This window comes from Chiloscyllium plagiosum, unplaced genomic scaffold (assembly GCF_037043375.1).
Source record: "Chiloscyllium plagiosum isolate Xiang-an unplaced genomic scaffold, Cpla_swu_hap1 HiC_scaffold_13, whole genome shotgun sequence".
In the NCBI taxonomy this organism is placed as follows: Eukaryota; Metazoa; Chordata; class Chondrichthyes; order Orectolobiformes; family Hemiscylliidae; genus Chiloscyllium; species Chiloscyllium plagiosum.
The window spans coordinates 65973709-65999133 of record NW_028270151.1 but is presented as its reverse complement, the minus strand read 5'-3'; the positions used below and the strand labels follow the sequence as shown (position 1 = coordinate 65999133).

General features: G+C 43.0%; 1 protein-coding gene across 2 annotated transcripts in view; it reads left to right on the top strand.

Annotated features, from left to right (window-relative positions):
* Positions 1-25425, top strand: part of pik3cb (phosphatidylinositol-4,5-bisphosphate 3-kinase, catalytic subunit beta) — a 196201-nt gene that overhangs the window by 121134 nt on the left and 49642 nt on the right. For both annotated transcript variants that reach the window (XM_043702026.2, XM_043702027.2), the window contains 4 exons: positions 650-703; positions 4603-4791; positions 23240-23361; positions 24651-24794. In XM_043702026.2, coding sequence (XP_043557961.1) covers positions 650-703; positions 4603-4791; positions 23240-23361; positions 24651-24794 — 509 coding nt within the window. The remainder of the gene's footprint in view (positions 1-649; positions 704-4602; positions 4792-23239; positions 23362-24650; positions 24795-25425) is intronic.

The window sequence follows — 25425 nt, the reverse complement described above, 5'->3', positions numbered from 1 at the left end:
TTCTTTCTTTGTTCTATTGGGTATCTACTTTTTGTTATCTGAAGAGCAAGAGAACAATATCAACATTTTATGTGTAAATCTTTCGTTTAAAAACCACAAAGGCCAGGTGTAATAGCTGATCATTTCTGCATAATTAAATGTCTTTTTCTAAGTTACACTGGTGAATACAGCAATAGTAACATAAACAGCTAAAAAGTTGGAGAATGAAAAGTGTGTCCTTAAATGCTGCACACACAAAACACTGCAGGTGCTAGGCATTTGGGAGAGAGAGAGGGAGAGAAAATGCTGGAAATAATCAGCAGGTTTGGCAGAGTTAGTGGAAAGAGAGAAACTGATCATGGACCCTAATGGATCCAGTTCGTGACTTGCCATCGACGTTGAATGGTGTGCTTCCTTGATCGTAACACACGGGCGTAGGGGGTAAAGATTTTATTTGTAAGCTTGTGCCATTTCATTAGATTGTGGGAAAAATCTGAATCTGAGAAGAAAGCAAGTGAGCTGATGTCGTAAAATTTATTGTCTTCTATGTTTGAGACAGATCTTTGAAACCTGCTCAGTGTTTAGATTGCTGTATAGATAAAGCTAAAGTGTTTGTGGTGTGAATGTTTCAATTTATATTTTATTTCTCCTTCCTCCATTTTAAAAAAAGATCTTGGAGAAGGCAGCAGAGATTGCACGAAGCAATGACACACTAAGCACATCAGTAAGTATAATGCATGTGTAAGAATGAGCTAGAGTATACTATGCTGCCATCTAGTGCTTGTTATTTATATATCAAAATAATGTTGCATTAACATCAACATTCCTGAGCTGGTACTGACCATTTAATAGGTACTTCATGCAGTCAGTATTATTTGGACACGAATTTAACAAATAAAATTCATCTAATCTTTGTAGATTTGTCATTTATTAAGAGATTACAATAAATGCAAATTATGTAGCTTTATAGTGATCTTAATATTCACATCATGTAATCAAATCAAATTTAATCTCTATGTCTATATTGTCTATATTTGAAACACAAAAATGTTTGGTAATTTTGAAAGGGGACGTTCTGAAGGTGAACAGGGTGGGCAAGCAAACACTGAACATGCTACTTCTTTCTAACCCTAATAATTCAAGTTTGATTTGCAATCAAAGCAGTAGAATTGTCGAGTAAAGTGAATTAAGGAAGGCAAATAGTAAATAAGGCAACATGAAATCTTCCATGTTTAAAAAATAATCATTTTCAAACCCCTGAGTGGATTGCAATGTGACATCTATCTTTCACAGGCACTTTTTTGAACTGTAATATCTATCATAAAATCAACGACAGCAGTAAAAGCAGCCCTTTAATACCCTGTTTAATTCACTCAATCTCTGATGTCTAATTCAGTGCCATCCAAGCACTGCAGCCAGTGGTTACTGGATAGTACGTAGGAGTCATGACCTAGACTCAGACTCTATTTTCTGTGGGGTTTTGTTTCTTGCTGTTATGGTCTTTCTAGTAATTAATGTCAGACAGAACAGGCTGACGAGTTGGATGTGTTCCCTTTGCCAGGAAGGGTGTGGGGCTCTAAAAGCAAGATTTTTTTTTGAGCTTCACATTCCACAGCAAATACATGTACTGTTGTGTAGCTACAATGAATGAATACCAGGATAAGAATTTAAAACTGGATACTCTAAATTGAAGACTGGGAATCTGTATAGTTCAGCAAGAACAGAGATGATAGGTGAGCAGGGCTTGATGTGAGTTTGTATCTGGACAAGAGAGCTTGGAGGAGCTTCAGCTTAAAAGATGATGGAAAATAGGAAACTGGCAAGGAAAGTATTGGAATAATCATTCTTGGCAGTGACAGAGTTATATGAGGCCTTCAGCAGTGGGAAATCAAGATGAAGATAGAAGTGGGCAGTTTTTAATCAGGAGAAAACAGAAGGCTAAAGATTAAAACAGAAGGTTAAGGGTCACGTTAGATGCTGAAGGCATCATAGAGTCATAGAGATGTACAGCATGGAAACAGACCCCTTGGTCCAACCTGTCCACGCCGACTAGATATCCCAACCCAATCTAGTCCCACCTGCCAGCACCCGGCCCATATCCCTCCAAACCCTTCCTATTCATATACCCATCCAATTGCCTCTTAAATGTTGCAATTGTACCAGCCTCCATCACATCTTCTGGCAGCTCATTCCATTCACGTACTACCCTCTGCGTGAAAAAGTTGCCCCTTGGGTCTCTTTTATATCTTTCCCCTCTCACCCTATACCTATGCCCTCTATTTCTGGACCCCCCTCCCCACCTCAGACTTTGTCTATTTATCCTATCCATGCCCCTCATAATTTTGTAAACCTCTGTAAGGTCACCCCTCAGCCTCCGGCGCTCCAGGGAAAACAGCCCCAGCCTGTTCAGCCTTTCCCTATAGCTCAAATCCTCCAATCCTGGCAACATCCTTGTAAATCTTTTCTGAACCCTTTCAAGTTTTACAACATCTTCCGATAGGAAGGAGACCAGATTTGCACGCAATATTCCAACAGTGGCCTTAACCAATGTCCTGTACAGCCGCAACATGACCTCCCAACTCCTGTGCTCAATACTCTGAGCAGTAAAGGAAAGCATACCAAATGCCGCCTTCACTATCCTATCTATCTGCAACTCCACTTTCAAGGAGCTATGAACCTGCACTCCAAGGTTTCTTTGTTCAGCAACACTCCCTAGGACCTTACCATTAAGTGTATGAGTCCTGCTAAGATTTGCTTTCCCAAAATGAACCACCTCACATTTATCTGAATTAAACTCCATCTGCCACTTCTCAGCCCATAGGCCCATCTGGTCCAGATCCTGTTGTAATCTGAGGTAACCCTCTTCGCTGTCCATTACACCTCCAATTTTGGAGTCATCTGAAAACTTACTAACTATACCTCTTATGCTCGCACACAAATCATTTATCTAAATGACAAAAAGTGGAGGATCCAGCACCGATCCTTGTGGCACTCCACTGGTCACAGGCCTCCAGTCTGAAAAACAACCCTCCACCACCACCCTCTGTCTTCTACCTTTGAGCCAGTTCTGTATCCAAATGGCTTGTTCTCCCTGTATTCCTGAAATCTAACCTTGCTAATTAGTCTCCCATGGGGAGCCTTGTCGAACGTCTTACTGAAGTCCATATAGATCACATCTACTGCTCTGCCCTCATCAATCTTCTTTGTTACTTCTTCAAAAAAACTCAACCAACATTTGATGCAACAAGCACAGTGGCTGGAGAAGGGGAGCAGAATCAATGGTGAAGGAATAGACATTGAGGCTGAGATATTAAAAAAAAAAGATGCATTTGGTCTTCCTGATGTCAGTTACGGGTCATCCAGCAGATTACTTCAGCCAAATAGCATAAACGACAGATATTGGAGCTGCTGAGAGAGTCATGGAGAGATGCAGATGGATTTTATTTTGTACGTTGAGAAGTGGTGCGGAGCCTCTACCATTTGTTTTGGGCGATATCGTTGAGGACAGCATATAAACAAGGGACAAGCACAGTTCCTCAAGCTCCAGCGATAACGATGCATACACTGCTGAAGTTGCTTTAGCTGCACTCTGTAAGGTGAGACTGGAACTAAGAAAGGTTGAAAAATGAAGGAGAGAAGATTTCTCATTCAATTGTAGGCTGTAGACTGGGTGATGCATGTCCCCAGAAGACACCCAAGCTTTAAGAAGCTGAGTGAATAGATGAGGAGCCTGGTGTGTGAAATTGAACAAGGCAATTTGGTGCAGCTCGGAGTGCTTTTGTGAGGTGAGGGCAAAGTGGTATTGTTCGAGTTAGTGGAAATCTTTAGGTTGTCCATTTACCTTGCTGCATATTGAGAGTGCAGGCCACGAACGAAAAGTACCCTGTTAGATTAGATTAGATTCCCTACAGTGCGGAAACAGGCCCTTCAGCCCAACATGCCCACACCTACCCTCCAAAGAGTAATCCACCCAGATCCATTTCCCTCTGACTAATGCACCTACCACTATGGGCAACTTAGCATGGTCAATTCACTTAACCTGCACATCTTTGGACTGTGGGAGGAAACCGGAGCAACCAGAGGAAACCCACGCAGACACTGGGAGAATGTGCAAACTCCACACAGACGGTTGCCCGAGGCTGGAATTGAACCTGGGTCCCTGGTGTTGTGAGGCTGTCATGCTAACCACTGAGCCACCGTGCCACCCCGTTGATCAGTATCATTAAGCATAACTCACCAAAAACATACAACTAAAAATACTTGATTTAAAAGTGGGTAGAATTTTACAGCTCTTTGTGTAGTTGTTTTCTCTCCATTAGTGGGAGAGTTCATAGCAATGTCAGCTGATAGCAGAAACAATGATATGTTAATGGCATCTTCTCCAGGCAGGAAGGCACCCCATTTCCTGCTGGAACAAACCAGGCCACACCATCATGATTGTCTCTGTAGGTGAAGTTTACTTAGAATCCTGGTTTCCTATGTTGAAATACAATTCTCTTGTGCGAAATTTCAAGGTTTTAAATTTTTAAAAAAAGTCAGTGTTGGCAAAACAATTCACTTTGCACTTCAGATAACCTTTCATGCATTGCTAAGCAAGTAACTGGTAACCATTTTGTCATTCAGGGTCGAGGATGGAAGAAGTTGCATATTGAGTTAAGAGAAATCATGGAACGAGATCCATTATCACAATTGTGTGAAAATGAGATGGATTTAATATGGACCCTACGATATGATTGTCGTGAAAACTTTCCTCAGTCACTGCCCAAGCTGCTTCTCTCAGTGAAGTGGAATAAACATGAAGATGTGGCACAGGTATGGCTATCAAACTTGGCTTCTCACTTCAGGTTTGTTAATAATTTGGTGTCTGGAATGAAAAACCACTATTTCTAATGGTATGTAAAAATAGTGTAATGAATTTCCGCTGTTGTGCTTCATTTAAATGTTGCATTGTAGTGCTTTTTTTTTAAATGAATCTCTGTTCACCCATTTACTTGACTTTCCCCATCTACTCCCCATCACTGCATTACCACTGCTGTGTTGGGAGGATTTGAGTGGAATGTAGTGTGACCTTTCCTTTATCTCATGTAAAGTTCATGGAGCAGGAGTGTGTTTAATCACTGCTGCAGACAAGTTAACATTATTCATGATGAACATGGGAAACCCACAAAAAATATTTTGACAAATGAAAGCAGCTCGAGATTACTTAACTAGCTTATGAAAGCTATAACTTGCACGTATGTTGAACATCTGGTTGCCACAACTCACTTCACAGTCAATGCAATGTAGCTGTAATGTGGTTAAACAGGGTAGTCAACTGATATAGAGCAAGTCAGAAAAAGTTGTGAAGGAATAAGTGACCAGTTCACTTGATGGTTTTGCTTAAGAGTGAAATGTTGGATGGGTACCAGGGGAACTCTATCTCAAATAGCTCCATGATACCTTTCCGTCCAGCAGAGAACACAGAGCCTTAGTTTCCTGTCTTATCTAAGGAATGACACTTCTGACAGTGTTGCCTCTGTTCCTTTGTGCTGCAATGAGGTGTCAACCTGAAATATGTTTTCCATCTGAAACATGTGCCTTAAAATTGGAACATCACAGCTGACGAAACTTCAACATTATTGGAGAAGGCCTCTACAAAATTGCATGCAATTTGTAATATACAATTTTTTTTTAAGCATTGGGACCATGTCACTTTTTCTGAACAATATATACAACTTGCCCCTGCACTCTTTTCTTTGTGCAACACACCAACCTCTTGTTAGTTTATTTTAAATTTTCTTACATTGATCTCATTTTAATAAATGCCTAGCCATTGCTTTCTTGTCTTGCATAAAAACTTTAAGGTCTAGGTCATTGCAGATCTCTCACAAAAGTAGTACAAACACAATTGGACAGTGCTACAGGAACCCATCGCTCAAAAAATAGCTGCCTTTTTAAATAAAAATGCATTTGATCTTCACTGTTTCTTCAAGATAAAACTGCATTGCCCGCAGTCCTCCTTCCTTCTTGTCACTTTTTATTTGGCTGGCCAACACGAAAGTGACAATAACAGGAAACTACTGTGTGAAATGTTTTACTGTAAGATACTGCAGTTTTGGATCACTGAGAAAGTTCCACACTAAATCTTAAAGGGTAACTTTCTCTTCTAATAAAATGATCACAATTTATTAGTTTTGTTGTCTTTTGATTGGTGTCTCTGGTTTTTAACCGCTTCCTTTCTACTTATTCACTTGATAAACCGTCCAGATCAATGATTTATAATTTTTTATTGCACTTTTGAAGTACAGCCTCTTGCTGTAGATGGCCAATGGCATGCTGTATAAAGTTGGATCCTAATTGGGAATGTTTGCAGACAGAATCCTTGGATAGAATTTAATGTCCTCCCTGAGGTGAACTTGGTGTACGATGGGGAAAATCTTGCCTTACTGCTGCTGTCCCAATTACGTCTGGCACATTAATGTTCGCAGACCATCTTCCTGCCCTGTCACCAACTGGAGCTTTTATTTATTCCCTCATTCTGCCTTCTCCAGAGTTCAGCCAATAGACGGCAAGATAGCTATCAAGTGGAGTGCCTCGGAAACAAATTGTTAGAGGTAGGGTGTTGTGCCTGATCTAGGAAGCCAACTTAAGAAAGTGTGGAATGTCAGAGATGGAGTCCACTCAGAACACTCCTCTTCTGACCCTTTATTCTGTACCCCCACTCTCTGAGGCTTTGGTCCCCTGCTGATGCTGGGCCCATATTCCTGCCATTGCTCTCTTGTTGGGGCTATTAACAGAGAAGAGCTGCTAGCCTTTAATTTGCTGGCAGTTCCCCCGCTCCTGGGCCTCATGATCCTGGGGAAGGCTTACTGCTGACCAGGGCCTGATTGGTACTTAATATGATAGGCCTGCCCCACAGGAGGTAATGTGGGGCTTTCCAGGCAAGACATTTTCTGGATTAAATTCTGCCCTTTGTACCCGTGTTCCAGTTTACTAATCTCCAATATTAGCAAGTATAGTATAATTGCATTTTCTGTTTGGTTATCCCAGTAGGTTTAGGGTAACAGTATTCCACTTTGAGTCAACAGAAAGTATTATGTAGCAACAGGATTTTGGATAAGATCGTATACATTTTTTCTGCATAAGTGCTAAATGATCAAATATCCATCTAAGAGTTGGTCAGCATCTAGCTTTGCAGTTATTGCTTTTTCTCCTCTTTCTGTCAGTTGTTTACTCTCACATGAGGCAATGATTCCTTTTTTTCAGATGCACTTTTGCTCTCCCAAATGGTTCGGGCTCTTTAATAAGCTCCCAGAATGTCTAATGCCTTCTAACGCCAATCTAATCCTCAGTCAATATTGACTAATGCTTTCACTTAGTCAGGGCCATTTACTGGAAATCTGGATCAGAAATCCAGACTTATTATTCTTTTATCTCTCCTCCAGTTCTGGGGTATTGAAACCAATGGGCCATCTACTGCTACCCTATGGCAATCAAGTATCTCAGCAAAACTGTCAAATTAGACTTTCCTGTTCTGGACAGATCAACTACCCATCATTTAAGCCACTGATCTATATTGAAAATTCTGGTGTTAATTAAGATTACTCAAAATGGTGCATAGCTTTAGTAACCTTTTTGATGTCTGCTTGACACCACCCATTTGCGCAAGTTTATTTTCCAATCAGAAGTGTTTTATTATAGATGATCAGTTCAACATCACTCAAATCATTAAACTGCCAAACTAATGGTAACCAGAAACCAGGCTTCTTGTTCCTATTTCATATTCAATTAGATCATAGCTGTTTAATTATACTCTGTTTTTCTGTCTTTGATCCATATTCCCAGATATCCTTAACAAATCTGGATGAGGCGATCTCAGTTTTGCAAGTTGTCCTGGCCTTCATAGCTGTTTGACAGGGGATTCCACACTTCTATCACCCTTTGTGTGAAAGGTGTTTCTTGGCTCCACCCAAAGCAGCGTTTAATGTAGTGGGGTTGTTTTGATCCTTAGTAAAGGACATCTCAACCTGAAACGTGAACTGATTCACTCCACAGATGCTATCTGATCTGCTGAGATGTTTTCATTGCAGTCTATATAACCCATCCTTTATAACTGAAGCAATGTAAAGTTAACTATTTAAACATAAAAGCTGGTAACAGTCAGCAAATTGGCTATAACCTTTAGTGAGTACAGATAATTGTGTATGCAATGTTTCCTTCTTTAAAATGGAGGATAGTTTTGCAACTACCATGCTATTAGCAGAGGGTTTACAGTTTTCCTCAAAGGAAAAATCAGCCAGAGTTCCTACTTTTATTTTTATTAATGCCTTTACTGGGGTATGCACACATGAGAGGACAGAATCTGACTTAAATGTGGTGCCCTTCCTGGCTGAATAGCCTCCTTAGACTACAGCGGATATTCTCTCACAATATAATTTCCATGAGCTTTGGGAGAGCTCATCTTGAAGTTGCAAATCAGTAAGGATTTGATTTATTATTGTCACACATACTGAGGTACAGTGTAAAATATTGAATTGCATGCTGACCAGACACATCATACCTTACATAAGTACATCAAGGTAGTAGAATAGAATGCAGATTATCATGCTGCAGAGAAAGATCAATTCTAATACATGAGAAGTCTATTCATAAGTCTGATAATAGCAAGGAAGAAGCTGTTCTTGAATCTGTTGGAGCATATTTTCAAACTTTTGAGCATAGCCGGGGTAGGAGGGGTCTTTGATTATGTTGGCCACATTCCTGAAGCAGTGGGCAGTGTAAACTGAGTCAATGGACAGAAGGCCGGTTTTCATGATGGACTGAGCTGTTTCCGCAATTCTCTGAAATTTCTTGTGGTCTTGGGCAGAGCAGTTGCCTTAACAAGCTGTGATGCAGCTGGATAAGATGCTTTCTATGATATGTCTATAAAAATTGGTAAGAATTATTGTGAATATGCTGATTTTTCTTCGCCTTCTGAGGACGTAGAGATATTTGGTGTGCTTTCTTGATTGCAGTGTTGATATAGATGGACCAGGATAGATTGCTGGTGATTTTTGCTCCTAGGAACTTGAAGCTCTCGACTACCTCCATCTCAACACATTTGATATAGACAGGGGCGTGTCCTCCACTCTGTTTCCTGAAGTCAATGACTATCTCCTTTTTATTTTGCTGACATTGAGGGAGCGATTGTTGTCTTTACACCCTGCCCTTAAGCTGTCTGTCTCATTGCTATACTCTGACTCGTTGTTTGAGATCTGACCCACTATGGTAATGTCATCAGCAAGTTTGTAAATGAAGTTACAGCTGAATTTGTCTGCTCATTTGTGAGTGTTTAAGGAGTACAGTAAGGGGCTAAGTGCGCAGTCTTGTGGGGCACTGGTGTTGAAGATTATTGTGAAGTTGCCACCTATCCTTACTCATTGTAATGTGTGGATCAGGAATTCGAGGATCCAGTTGCTCGTAGGGGAGCAGAGTTCTAGGTCTCAGATGAGTTGGATGAAAGTATGATATTGAAGGCAGAGGTAAAGTCAATAAATAGGAGTCTGATGTAGGTGTCCTTGTTACCCAGATGTACCAGGGATGATGGTGTTTTCCATGGACCTATTGTGACAGCAGGCAAATTGTACAGAGCAAAGCAATCTGGGACGCTTTGACAAAGGGTCAGTTAGACTCGAAACGTCAGCTCTTTTCTCTCCTTACTGCCAGACCTGCTGAGATTTTCTAGCATTTTCTCTTTTGGTGAAAGCAATCTGGGTGGGTGGAATTAATTGTCCATTGCTAAGCTCTCGAAGCTCTTCATAATCACCTTCTCTGTGCTGAGGAAGATGGAATGAAAATTGTTGAGGTGTGACGAATCTGGATTTTCTTTTCTAATAAGGTACTTAATGAGACTGGGTCGAACTGAAGGCACGTTCCAATCTCCAGTGATAGCTGTGCTTGAATGTTCTGTGCTTGTTCACTTGTGAACTCCTGTAGCCTGCATTACACTTTGCAGAAGGAATCCATTTTCAGAGGTTTACTTCCCATTTGTAATTGAAACCCAGTGAAAATCATGTGATGTTGCAGGCATTGATGTTTACAGCTGGATAGTTGCAAATGCTGCTCACTCTCCAAAATCACATAATATTGGAATTAATTGCCTAGCACAAGAGCTGTTGTTTGAAAAATACAATGAGTTATCGTCAGGCACAGTCTTAGCACTGTAGTTGTCAAGGTTCAGGTGATTGTTGCGTTCATGCCTAGCATATTCCATAGTTACAGTAGTCACCATCTATTCACACCTTCAACGTTGTACAGAGCTTAAAAACTAAATGCGCCAGTGGTAAAGAATGAAGTCGTGGCAGGGGTCAACCCAAAAATGGGACTTGAAAGACATTAGGAAGCAAAGCGATCAGAAGGAGGTTAGATACATTTTAAATGCTCTTCCCCATTTCACAAATGCCAGGGCCTCCACACTTCTAGTTATGGTTTTGCTCTTTTTCAGGGAACAGTGACATTCACAGCTGACCATGGAGAAACCCTTGTGGGAAGCTCACAAGGGGGAATAGCTAAGTGGCTTTTTCTTTTCCCTAGGGAGGAGAGCTCAAAACTAGAGGGCATAGGTTAAAGGTGAGAGGGGGAAGATTTCAAAGAGGCTTAAGGGGCAACTTTTTCATGCAGAGGGTGGTGAGTGTATGGAATGAGCTGTCAAGACCACATGGTGGAGGTGGTGCAGTTAGAACATTTTAAAAGGCATCTGGATGGGTATATGAATAGGAAGACTTTAGTATGGGCCAAATGCTGGCAAATGGGACTAGATTAATTTAGGATGCCTGGTCGGCATGGACAAGTTGGACCAGAGGGTCTGTTTCCATGTTGTGCAGCTCTATGATTCTCTGATAGTCAGTTTTCCGTTGGGTATTCAATTCCAGTCAGCAGTTCATCCAGGAAGTGTGGGGAACCAACATCTTACCCCAATTGCCGTGAAGTAAAAAAGGGCTTTTGCTAGTTCTAAGGAGAGCTGTTGCACACCAGCTTCCTGGCTTTTTTGAAATCATTGTCGAGCATCTCATAAATAGGAACAGATCAATGTGTAGGTACAGTCAAGTTCTGCTATAACATGTTGTTCGTTAATGTGAATTGGCTGTAATGCGATTGGTGAATAGGGAACGCTGTTGCTAAAATGCAAACTTATAAAACGTGTTGGCTGTAATCACCAACACTTTAAGTGTTATTTGTATTGTACAATTTTTGTATAGCGTGGGGTTGCACAGGAATGTGAATATTGCGTTATCAAAGAAATGCCTGTACTCAAGGCCATATTCAGCTACTGTCTGAAACACCTGTAAATGGAAATTAAAATTAGCCCCGTGTGGATAAGGATAAGTTGCACAATTTTCAAATTCTGACTGAAATTCAGAAACCTGATATCACTGATTTGAGTTTGAGGCAATGTGCAACCTTCATGTAGTGTACGAATTAGAGCAGGCCTGACCGTTATGCAATCTAAAGTCCTGCATTGTTCTAAAAACATTGTAAAGGAATGTGATAATAAAAGCCAATTCAACTGCCATCTGAGACTAAATGCTCAGTCTCCTCATCGATGTTTCTAGCTCAGAATGATCCAGTCAGTATGGATTCTGAAGTGCAGATCAAACTTGTGCAGGCCTCACTGGAATAGTTTTTGGCAGAACTTTTGGTTGGCTAATGTGAAGCATTGACATTTCATCACTCTCTTCCCATTGCTTAAGCCAACACTGGCTAACCAGTGCCTGTTGACAACAATAGAAGTTCCAGAACCACCTCTATTTCTATACCTGAACCACATTTGAAGAGGATCTCGGCAGGCTGGGAAAATCCTGCTCAATTATTTATCTGTCCCTATGAAAGGGAGGGAGAAATATCTAAATTGGCTAAACATAAAATAATTGATGCTGTTGATGTCCATAGGAGCCATACTTCAAAAATGCCAGCTTACACCATATCCACAATGTCCTCAGCAATGGACAACGTCAGTGTATCAACATCTACTTTTGTTATCTCTCCACACTAATTGTCCACCTTCCTGATTTGAGTTCCTTTGTGGTGTTAGAATAGATACTCAAAAGAAGCTTCCCTGACTGTCCCCAAACAGCTTTCCCTTCTAGATAGCTCCTGCCTCCTACGCACTCGCGTGAACACACACACCTTCATAACTGGAAGCCAAATTAGATCAAATCCCAGTTGCATATTGAGCTGCTTGTTGATTTGGGTGGATAAAGTGGGTCATTTTAAGCAGGGAGAGGGACAGAAATTTAACAAGTTGGCAGAGCATACAACATGCCTTTGAGCAAGGGATTTCCCCTCCCAGGAGACAAGAATTAACCCACACAGGTTTATCACATTTCCGTGTGCCAACAGGCCCACCCCTTAGTGGATTAATACCAGTAAAGGTGCAAGAGGCCCTTACTCGAACATTAATTGTCCATTTAAGGACCTCACCTGGTGATGGCTGTACACAGGCCTTCCCATTGCAGACATGGAGGTGGAAGAGAGGAAGTGACCAAGTCACCAACTGTCGTTACCTCCCTGGATTAAATTGCCATTCCACTTCCAAGTTTGTATGATTTAGAGGGGCTTCTGTGGTTGGGTAGTGAAGTATAAAACATGATTCCCTACCTCTATTTTATAATTTCCCTGAGAAATGGGCTGTTCAAAATATTTCAATTTGGTGAGCTGTGTTTTATCAAAAGTGAGCTTTTGTTTGCAGTGAATAACCTTTAACAGCATGAAAATGCGGTTTCTCAATCCTCTGCTTCAGGAGGAATGAAAAAGGGCTCCATTGAGCAGTTTTGTAGGGAATGGGAGCAGGAGAGACTGGAGAGTTCTGTTTAGTGGATGATCTCCAGTTTCACTAGTCAGCAGCAGACTTTCATTAAATGTCCAGATAAGGAGCTCCCCTCTTAGCAGATTAGGTAACCCATGTAGGATCTCTGGGGTAGAGGAAAACAATCACTCAGTAGGTGGGGGCTCCAATTCTAGGAAGAACGGGGGAGGGGTTGGACATCTGTCTGCAGGGATTCTCTGTAATTCAACACGGAAACATATTGTAGAGCATAACTGCGAGTAATTAGCTGAGAAAATAAGAACGCTTCAACCACCTTATTTTGTTTACATATTGAACATAATCCATTAGGCAGCCCTTCTCTGGAGAATCTCATTCAGTTCAGCAGGATTGAGGTTATGTGAAACCCTAGTGTAAGGGTGCAACAAGATTTGAACAGTTACAGTTCATTGCTTGGCTCTGTGAACCTTTATAGTTTTTACATTCACCATCCTTGCATGTTCATCTCTTGTGTTTTGTAATTTTAGAATGAATGCCCGAAGATGTGTATGTGTCCCAAATACAACTGTAACATTTACTTTTAATCTTTTATTCCCAAAACTCCCAAATTTTACAAAGTTCTTGATTAAAACAATCCATGCTTCCTTGACTTTAGAGAACCTATGGTGGTTCTAAAGTGACAAATTTGATCCAGATGCAGAAATATACACTGGCCTGCTGTCAAAACACCCCTCCTGTTGACCTTTTGACCTGTGATTGTCAATGCCAGGTACCCACCCTGGTGGCTGTGTTCATTGGCTTGTGTCTCCCATCTGAAAAGAATGACCAGGGAAATATAAACAAACTACTCAGTATTTTTGGAATTTCTCGGGCTGTTTTCACAGGCCTGGATTCTCCTGAACTCACAGGAATGATCCAGGGGTGAAATTTCAGGCTGAGGATTTACATTTTTTTTGTCCTGACTGTGGATGGAACTAGGAAATTAATTAACAGATTTTTCTCACTTGGTATTAAATTTTCTTTAGACAGTGGAGATAATCGGAACATCGGGAATGGAAGTGACTTGTCTAGTGTTTGCTGCACCACTACCTTCTCAAAGGTGTTTAAGCATGGGCAATAAATGCTGGCCTAGTCGATGACATCCACATCCTGTAAATGGATAAGAAAAATTATAGTACAGACCAGCAATTACAGCAATCCCTCCTTTCCTGAAAGAGATTAGTAAACGAGATTGGCCTTTATTTATACAGCGATGATAGTTTAATAACTTTCAATTTCAGACATTTTTATATTAGTCAATTAAATTTAAATTCCACCAGCTGCCAAGGCAGGAATTAGACCCCTGTCTCCAGACCATTGTCCTAGGCCTCTGGTTTACTCATTCAGTGACATTACCACCTCAGCCCTATCGCCCTTCCACATATCCCAACTTAATACCAAAACTAGCAGCATTCATTGTCATTTCACCCCTTAAACAGACAGCAACTTCAGAAATCTTTGCATGGGAAGTTAAACATGCAAATTTGTGTTTCATTATTGGGCTTGTTGTTTACCATCTGCAAAGACTTCAATCAGAAATTAGGAAATTGACATTAGCTTGCGATTTTGTGCAGTAATATCGGAAGCACCCCATAACTTTTATGGATGAGATGTAATTGTTGTTAGTAGTATATTAAGTTCATAATTTTGTCATGAACTAACCTTAAGAATATTTAAGCCTCAGGAAAACTAATGTTATAGTTTTGTAATGCCAAATTTTAATTTTAAAAAAATCACATTATTAGAAGATATACTTTTAAAGAATTGTTTGATATTACAGCTTATTCAATGGGCTGACTGGCCTACTTCTGATCCTATCAATTCAGCCAGCATCCGAGGACAGGCAAAATCGACGTTTCGGGCAAAAGCCCTTCATCAGGAATAAAGGCAGAGAGCCTGAAGCGTGGAGAGATAAACTAGAGGAGGGTGGGGGTGGGAGAGAGTGGCATAGAGTACAATAGGTCAGTGGGGAAGGAGATGAAGGTGATAGGTCAGGGAGGAGAGGGTGGAGTGGATAGGTGGAAAAGGAGCTGGGCAGGTCGGACAAGTCCGGACAGGTCAGGGGATCGAGTTTCTGGAGGTTAGAAGCTAGGATGAGGTGGGGGAAGGGGAAATGAGGAAACTGTTAAAATCCACATTGATGCCCTGGGGTTGAAGTGTTCCGAGGCGGAAGATGAGGCGTTCTTCCTCCAGGCGTCTGGTGGTGAGGGAGCGGCGGTGGAGGAGGCCCAGCACCTCCATATCCTCGGCAGAGTGGGAGGGGGAGTTGAAATGTTGAGCCACTGGGCGATGTGGTTGATTGGTGCGGATGTCTCGGAGATGTTCCCTAAAGCGCTCTGCTAGGAGGCGTCCAGTCTCCCCAATGTAGAGGAGACCGCATCGGGAGCAACGGATACAATAGATGATATTAGTGGATGTGCAGGTAAAACTTTGATGGATGTGGAAAGCTCCTTTGGGGCCTTGGATGGAGGTGAGGGAGGAGGTGTGGGCGCAGGTTTTACAGTTCCTGCGGTGGCAGGGGAAAGTGCCAGGATGGGAGGGTGGGTCGTAGGGGGGCGTGGACCTGATCAGGTAGTCACGGAGGGAACGGTCTTTGCGGAAGGCGGAGAGGGGTGGGGAGGGAAATATATCCCTGGTGGTGGGGTCTGTTTGGGGGTGGCGGAAATGTCGGCGGATTATTTGGTTTATGCGAAGGTTGGTAGGGTGGAAGGTGAGCACCAGGGGCGTTCTGTCCTTGTTGCGGTTGGAGGGGTTGGGTCTGAGGGCGGAGGTGCGGGATGTGGATGAGATGCGTTGGAGGGCATCTTTAACCACGTGGGAAGGGAAATTGCGGTCTCTAAAGAAGGAGGCCATCTGGTGTGTTCTATGGTGGAACCGCTCCTCCTGGGAGCAGATACGGCGGAGGCGGAGGAATTGGGAATATGGGATGGCATTTTTGCAAGAGGTAGGGTGGGAAGAGGTGTAATCCAGGTAGCTGTGGGAGTCGGTGGGTTTGTAGAAGATGTCAGTGTCAAGTCGGTCGTCACTGATGGAGATGGAGAGGTCCAGGAAGGGGAGGGAGGTGTCAGAGATGGTCCAGGTAAATTTAAGGTCAGGGTGGAATGTGTTGGTGAAGTTGATGAATTGCTCAACCTCCTCGCGGGAGCACGAGGTGGCGCCAATGCAGTCATCAATGTAGCGGAGGAAGAGGTGGGGAGTGGTGCCGGTGTAATTACGGAAGATCAACTGCTCTACGTAGCCAACAAAGAGACAGGCATAGCTGGGGCCCATACGTGTGCCCATGGCTACCCCTTTGGTCTGGAGGAAGTGGGAGGATTCAAAGGAGAAATTGTTAAGGGTGAGGACCAGTTCGGCCAAACGAATGAGAGTGTCGGTGGAGGGGTACTGTTGGGAACGTCTGGAGAGGAAAAAACGGAGGGCTTGGAGGCCCTGGTCATGGCGGATGGAGGTGTAGAGGGATTGGATATCCATGGTGAAGATGAGGTGTTGGGGGCCGGGGAAACGGAAGTCTTGGAGGAGGTGGAGGGCGTGGGTGGTGTCTCGAACGTATGTGGGGAGTTCCTGGACTAGGGGGGATAGGACAGTGTCGAGGTAGGTAGAGATGAGTTCAGTGGGGCAGGAGCATGCTGAGACAATGGGTCGGCCAGGGTGGTCAGGCTTGTGGATCTTGGGAAGGAGGTAGAACCGGGCAGTGCGGGGTTCCCGGACTATGAGGTTGGAAGCTGTGGGTGGGAGATCTCCTGAGGTGATGAGGTTCTGTATGGTCTGGGAGATGATGGTTTGGTGATGGGGGGTGGGGTCATGGTCAAGGGGGCGGTAGGAAGAGGTGTCCTCGAGTTGGCGTTTGGCTTCAGCGATGTAGAGGTCAGTGCGCCAGACTACCACTGCGCCCCCTTTGTCCGCTGGCTTGATGGTGAGGTCAGGATTGGAGCAGAGGGATTGGAGGGCTGCGCGTTGTGAGGGTGAGAGGTTGGAGTGGGGGAGGGGGGTCGACAGGTTGAGGCGGTTAATGTCCCGGCGGCAGTTGGAAATGAAGAGGTCGAGGGCAGGTAATAGGCCAGCGCGGGGTGTCCAGGTGGATGCAGTGTGTTGGAGGTGGGCGAAGGGGTCCTCAGAAGGTGGGCGGGAGTCCTGATTGTGAAAGTAAGCTCGGCCTCCGAGCTTACTTTCACAATCAGGACTCCCGCCCACCTTCTGAGGACCCCTTCGCCCACCTCCAACACACTGCATCCACCTGGACACCCCGCGCTGGCCTATTACCTGCCCTCGACCTCTTCATTTCCAACTGCCGCCGGGACATTAACCGCCTCAACCTGTCGACCCCCCTCCCCTACTCCAACCTCTCACCCTCACAACGCGCAGCCCTCCAATCCCTCTGCTCCAATCCTGACCTCACCATCAAGCCAGCGGACAAAGGGGGCGCAGTGGTAGTCTGGCGCACTGACCTCTACATCGCTGAAGCCAAACGCCAACTCGAGGACACCTCTTCCTACCGCCCCCTTGACCATGACCCAACCCCCCATCACCAAACCATCATCTCCCAGACCATACAGAACCTCATCACCTCAGGAGATCTCCCACCCACAGCTTCCAACCTCATAGTCCGGGAACCCCGCACTGCCCGGTTCTACCTCCTTCCCAAGATCCACAAGCCTGACCACCCTGGCCGACCCATTGTCTCAGCATGCTCCTGCCCCACTGAACTCATCTCTACCTACCTCGACACTGTCCTATCCCCCCTAGTCCAGGAACTCCCCACATACGTTCGAGACACCACCCACGCCCTCCACCTCCTCCAAGACTTCCGTTTCCCCGGCCCCCAACACCTCATCTTCACCATGGATATCCAATCCCTCTACACCTCCATCCGCCATGACCAGGGCCTCCAAGCCCTCCGTTTTTTCCTCTCCAGACGTTCCCAACAGTACCCCTCCACCGACACTCTCATTCGTTTGGCCGAACTGGTCCTCACCCTTAACAATTTCTCCTTTGAATCCTCCCACTTCCTCCAGACCAAAGGGGTAGCCATGGGCACACGTATGGGCCCCAGCTATGCCTGTCTCTTTGTTGGCTACGTAGAGCAGTTGATCTTCCGTAATTACACCGGCACCACTCCCCACCTCTTCCTCCGCTACATTGATGACTGCATTGGCGCCACCTCGTGCTCCCGCGAGGAGGTTGAGCAATTCATCAACTTCACCAACACATTCCACCCTGACCTTAAATTTACCTGGACCATCTCTGACACCTCCCTCCCCTTCCTGGACCTCTCCATCTCCATCAGTGACGACCGACTTGACACTGACATCTTCTACAAACCCACCGACTCCCACAGCTACCTGGATTACACCTCTTCCCACCCTACCTCTTGCAAAAATGCCATCCCGTATTCCCAATTCCTCCGCCTCCGCCGTATCTGCTCCCAGGAGGAGCGGTTCCACCATAGAACACACCAGATGGCCTCCTTCTTTAGAGACCGCAATTTCCCTTCCCACGTGGTTAAAGATGCCCTCCAACGCATCTCATCCACATCCCGCACCTCCGCCCTCAGACCCAACCCCTCCAACCGCAACAAGGACAGAACGCCCCTGGTGCTCACCTTCCACCCTACCAACCTTCGCATAAACCAAATAATCCGCCGACATTTCCGCCACCCCCAAACAGACCCCACCACCAGGGATATATTTCCCTCCCCACCCCTCTCCGCCTTCCGCAAAGACCGTTCCCTCCGTGACTACCTGGTCAGGTCCACGCCCCCTACGACCCACCCTCCCATCCTGGCACTTTCCCCTGCCACCGCAGGAACTGTAAAACCTGCGCCCACACCTCCTCCCTCACCTCCATCCAAGGCCCCAAAGGAGCTTTCCACATCCATCAAAGTTTTACCTGCACATCCACTAATATCATCTATTGTATCCGTTGCTCCCGATGCGGTCTCCTCTACATTGGGGAGACTGGACGCCTCCTAGCAGAGCGCTTTAGGGAACATCTCCGAGACATCCGCACCAATCAACCACATCGCCCAGTGGCTCAACATTTCAACTCCCCCTCCCACTCTGCCGAGGATATGGAGGTGCTGGGCCTCCTCCACCGCCGCTCCCTCACCACCAGACGCCTGGAGGAAGAACGCCTCATCTTCCGCCTCGGAACACTTCAACCCCAGGGCATCAATGTGGATTTTAACAGTTTCCTCATTTCCCCTTCCCCCACCTCATCCTAGCTTCTAACCTCCAGAAACTCGATCCCCTGACCTGTCCGGACTTGTCCGACCTGCCCAGCTCCTTTTCCACCTATCCACTCCACCCTCTCCTCCCTGACCTATCACCTTCATCTCCTTCCCCACTGACCTATTGTACTCTATGCCACTCTCTCCCACCCCCACCCTCCTCTAGTTTATCTCTCCACGCTTCAGGCTCTCTGCCTTTATTCCTGATGAAGGGCTTTTGCCCGAAACGTCGATTTTGCCTGTCCTCGGATGCTGCCTGAATTGCTGTGCTCTTCCAGCACCACTGATCCAGAATCTGGTTTCCAGCATCTGCAGTCATTGTTTTTACTTCTGATCCTATGCCTTATGGTCTTATGGAAAGTGCAGGCATCATGTGATTTGAATATGCATATCCTAATCTTTATTTTGTTGAGTGCATAATAATCAATGCAATTTATTTGCAGGTTTGCTGTCTGTAGAAGTCGTTAATGTGATTGGCTATTTACCTTGCTTGATAGTATTGTGGTTTTTTGATGTCTGAAGCTCCTTTTGATTTGGTGCCAGATTCAAACAAATACTGGGAAAGAGAGAATCTCCACAGAGGTCACTCGCTCTTTTATTTTGGTGGTTCTTTTTTTAGATAAGCAGAGTCAAAAGATTGGGTGGCTCTTTGCCAGTGAGCACCAAGTCCAGCCAATAATGCCACCTTTGAGCTTAAATAATAATTGTTGGCAAATTATTTTAACATGGGTAGGCATGAAAATTCAAATCACATGATGCCTGCACTTTCCATAAGACCATAAGGCATAGGATCAGAAGTAGGCCAGTCAGCCCATTGAATATGCTGTGCCATTCAGTGAGATCACAGCTGATCTGAGAATCCTTAACTCCACTTTCCTGACTTTGCCACGTAACCCTTGATTTCCCTCATCAATTTAAAAATCTGCCTTTCTCCGCTTTGAACATATTTCATGATCCAGCCTCAACTGTTCTGTGATTTAAAAATTCCATAGATTCACAGCCCTCTTCTCACCAAATTCCTCCTTATCTCTATTTTAAATGTGCAACCTCTTCTTCTGATATCATGAGAGAATCTAGGACCAGATTGAAACAACCTTTCTGCATTTACCCTATGATGTCCATAATTAATCTTCTAGAATTTCCTATGGTCACCTCTCCCTCTTCTATATTCCAATGAGTACTTGCCCAATCCACTCAACCTCTCCCCATTAGACAGTCCATCCATACCTGGTTTGAGTTTTGTGAACCTCTCTGGACTGCTTCCAATGCCAGTATATCTTTTTCTAAGATTAGGAGCCCAAAATTATTCACAGTATTCCAGCTGTGGTCTGACTAGTGTTTTGTACAATCATAGCAAAACTCCACTACTTTTGTATTTCATTCTCATTTGAAATAATGGCCAGCATTCAATTTGTCTTCCCCATGACCCGCTCAACTTAGATGCTAGCCATTTGTGATTCATGAATGAGGACTCCTAAATTCCGCTTCTCAGCTTTCTGCAGTCTTTCTCCATTTACAAAATAATCAGCTGCTTTATTCCCTCTGCCATAATATATAACCTCACCTGCCCAGTCAGTCTCTATATAGCTAGGAACAGTTGGGCCTGTCTTTGATTTGTTCATTGCCTCTCCTGAACTCTAGGCCATTGCAGTCAAGTATAGTGTTGCTATGCTGACTGACAATGAGCATAGAGTAACCCTGGAACCAAACTAGGAACTTACTATTCTGTGGTTTAGTTCACATGGTAAACTTGCAACCTGGACTATATGCTCTGTTGTAAATAGTTTAAGTCATGAACTTCAGTGAAAATTTGAATAGATTTAGGTTCTTTTTATTTGCTTCTTTTGGAACATTTTGAAAATGTGATTTTTAAAAATACACTTCTAAGGTGTTAGAACTGGAATGGTTGTAACACTTTATTCCCCATAAATAAGCAATTCAAAAAATGAAACTCCCAATTTTATTCTGTCCTTTTTGGGAGCACCATGCTACAATGACCTTCCTTCTGACATTATCATCTTGTGCATAGAAAGATAGAAAAGCACCAAAGGAGCATGCAAAAAATGCAAACCCTCTGATGATTCTTCAAATTAAAAATTCTTATTTGTTATTCCTAATAATAATTAAATTTGATGGTACCACAGTGTCCCAGTGCCAAAACAATTCTTACCTCATGTTGCTTCCTCTGGAGTCCATCAATAGTAAGTTTTATTTAAACATCTGTTACGAAAGTCTAGTCTATGCTTTATAAATAGCTGATGAGTGATTATGGACAAGCATTCTGATCTTAGGATTCAGCTGCCATTTGTAACCTTTCTTTTTGCTTTTTCTTTAAGATTTGTTCTCCAAGGTTAGCTTTCGATCTGATTATGTTCCTACATCACCACTTTCACCCCCACTCCGGCCCTGCCACAGTGTCCCTGTTCATTTTACTTATATTCACAAAGGCAACTGTACTGAAAAGTTTAAAAATACAATAATCAATTAAATTTGGATGGCAGTGACCTACCTCCTGACTCTGAGATATTGAGTATTGCAATAATATTGGTGGCTTCAGAAAAAGAGTTCGTACATGTCCAGGGCTGAGAAGGAAGGGGCCCATACTGAGACCAAAAACAGGGATAAAGTAGTTGCAACACTTAACATGATCCCCATGGAAGTTAGCTTTTTATGTTGTTAGTATACTGCTTTTCCGCTTGTATAATTACAGTACCTTCATTTGGAAAAATTGTAATATTTCCCAAAGATGAATTTCTGGGGTATAGCTCAGAGTCAGGCTGGCTGACCTATTTGTACAAGAGGTTTGTATAGCAATGATGATTATCTGTTTTAACCCTGGAACAATATCTGTTTGTTTAATTCATTCACTTAACTCATTTACGTCAATCTGCGTGAGAGACGGTCTCAGCTGCAACTTGTAAAAACGAAGCTTGTCGTCTAATTAAAAAGGTACGATAACAGATCAGTTGGCCTCCTTCTGTCATTAATAGAGAGTAAGAGATTAAATCACATAGTCTCGACTAGCAGACTCCTGTTCAATTTAAATGTATTTGGAAAAAATTAGTGTACATATTGCATACAGCGTGTAAGGATCTGCACATTGGACTGTGAAGTGGTTACATTTTGTACAGGACTGATTTAGATCAGTTATCTATGTACTACGCATATGCACACTTAATTTTACTGACAGTGAAACACATTTTGTCTTCGTGTTGTAACTTGGTTATGACAGAGAAGCAAAATTTGATTTTAATCTTTACAGTGATATAGTAGACCACCCCTGTACAGAGCAGTACTTGGGAACCATCCAAAAAGTGATTTGCAAAAGGGGAAGAGACTGTTTCTCAATAGGTTCTCTGTGTAGAAGTCTCAAAATGTGTTGTCAAAGCCTGGTGCAGATTTGAACCTAGAGCGAGTTTTGAGAATTGGTCTGTTGAAGAAACTTACATTTATATGACACCTTTCTGAACTCAGGACATCCAGAAATGATGTGCAACCAATTATGGACTGCTGAAGTGTTGTCACTGTTGTAATGTGAGAAATATGGCTTTCAAATTGCTCATAGTCAGCAGAGGAGAAGGTGATGCTTGTTTTCGAGAGTTCACTGCTGAGACAGATATCAAGCCTCTTTCTTGCATACATACAGAGTCTAACTCACATACGAGGCCACTTCTGTATATTGGTTTGCCCTGAGGCAGCTAGCACCACCTGAATTCAAGAAACAGACCTATATGCAACCCAACAGAGAGTTCTTGGAAAGGACCACTGCCTAAAACAAAGCCTCCCAATTGCACACTCAAACCATGCAGCCAGTCACTGCAGTTCCAATCATGACCTTGAGCTTCCTTTTCAATTGGTAAGTCTTTTACTTTTGCATGGTGATCATTTAAATCAGCCACATGTGTTGTCCATTTTTTTTTTAAATTTGAAAGAAAAGTTAGCCAATGCTGGAATTCACGCTAAGTCCACGATAAGCAACAAGAAAGTGAAAGATGGTCAGACTTTGGGATTAGTTTTCTTAAGTCCCTGCTGAAATGCTGGACTTTCCTTATTTTTGTCTGTTGTCTAACCTAATTAATATTACTGCGTGTATGGTATTCCCTGTTTTGTTTACAGGATTATCTGCTGAAATTTGGTACGTTGGGTTTAGGAGTTGGGGAGTAGTGCTGTTATAATAATAGTTTAATGACCTGATTTTTGATCTTTTGGTGCAGCTCCAAGCGTTACTCCAAATATGGACCAAAATAGCACCAAGGGAGGCATTAGAACTGCTGGACTTCAACTATCCAGACCAATATGTGCGGGAATATGCTGTGGGATGTTTGAAAGAAATGAGGTCTGTCTGATGCAATGCTGTACTGTTATGGTTATGATAATATTGCTACCGGAAGATTAAAAAATCACTTGTGATTCATACGGAGAGCACCAGTCATAGTTTGCTCAATTATCTTTTGAGTTTAAAATTTACTTTGAATTTGTTTTCAACTTGACAGTTCTTCTGTTTTAAGCAAGGCTGTATGTAGAAAGGGCTTATGGTCAAAGTATTTTTTTTTGGTGTAGGAGAATCTAAATGTTCTTTTGAGAGGGAAACCTGCTGCCCCTAACCAGTCTGGTCTGTAAATGATGTAGTCCCATGGTGGGTGGTTGACTCTTAATTACTGTCTGAAGTGACCTAATACTTCACTCAGTTTCAGCTTTGAATCAAAAACTGGAAGGCCCAAAAGCTCAAGCTGCCTATCAATTTGTAGAGGAGAGATGAAAAGACCTTCTTAATGGCATCAATACAAAATAGGTTAACTGAAAGAGTTGCATCTGCTTGTTCCTGCACTTACTAGGTGTTGTTCATAAGTAATAATCAAAAGAATTGAGCCTTGATATCAATCACACTTGCCTTGCATTGGCTTAGTGCTGTGCTCATATTAGTGCATCAATCTGAGTTTGGCAACTATAACTGGGGAGGACATCCAACAAAGCCTGTTCTTATTCTTCTTGCCAGGAACAAGCTCTGAGGATTCCGCATTTTGTACCTGCCCCATAGCTCTGCTTGCCAAGCAGTTACCTTTTAACCGCGAGGAAAGATGCACATGACTGTGTCCACTTTCTTTTATTTATGGAGTGCTCAGGCAATCTGTTCAACTGTTCGAACATATTTTACATCCAACTTCAGATCAGAGTGAAGTTAGGTTGTACTCATGCTAAGGATTAATGGTGTAAACCAATCTCCTAACAGGATTGGTTTATTGTGCTTTGGATTCAGATTAGGAGCTCATTCCTAAATTATATGTTTACCTCTGCATAGACTTTACACCCAAAGATAGAACTGTGTGAAGTAGATGCAGTTTGATAATATAACCAGACAATATAAACCACAGCTCTTTATAAACTTGATTCATTGTAACTTGTGTTGATTTTAATATGAATTTTAAACATTGGCCTTGCACTAAATATACATTATATCATATTTTTGAACTGGCAATTAACTTTTAAATGTGGCGTAAATATATTGCATTGAAGCAACTGCAACACTTTAAAGAATTAAAACCAGGAAGCTTTTGGACCAAGTGAAAAGTAGGAATGCTTGAACAAATATTTTAATTTACACTGCCATTGTGTTTTCTCTGCCAGTGATGAAGAGCTTTCTCAGTATCTCCTACAGCTGGTGCAAGTACTGAAATATGAGCCATACTTTGACTGTGCCCTTTCCAGATTTCTTTTGGAGCGAGCGCAAGCCAACAGAAGGATAGGTCACTTCTTGTTTTGGCATCTCAGGCAAGTTGGATCGAAAGAGTTGTGTGTATTATTGACAAATGTAATAGACACATTTGCTCAGTGTTGGCAAGTCATCACTGTCCTTGTTTTATCTTTAAAATATGCACGTGGCATGTAATTTGTTGAAACCCAAGAGTCATTACTCAGAACCTACATTTTTATTGTGCCTTTTTTGGCTTTACAAGCACAAGTACTTTAATTTCAAATTACACAATACATGTTGAGTGTAGAGATTGCAGAAAAATGCTTACGCTAAATCATTGTCCTAACGGTGAACACAGCTTTATTTAACACTGTGTGTGATGATAGCTCAATTGTCACTTGAGTAGACAGCACAGCAAACAATTACTAAATATCAGACTCTGGCATCAGGTCATGTGATAACCTCTGATCCCTGACCATCCAGCCAGTGGGTAATTCATGTGACTTGCCCATCTTTTCACTTCATTCCCATTTTTTTCAGTTTGGTTTTTGTACACCAGGACACTGGAAAGAGCTGCTGTTAATTTTGATGGCATATTGGTCAATAAATTATAGATTTAAAAACGCAAACAGATCACTTTGGATAAACAGTTTAAGATCAGTGTAAGCTGACAGGAACAGAGCATGAAGTTTTATGTCAAGTGTATAA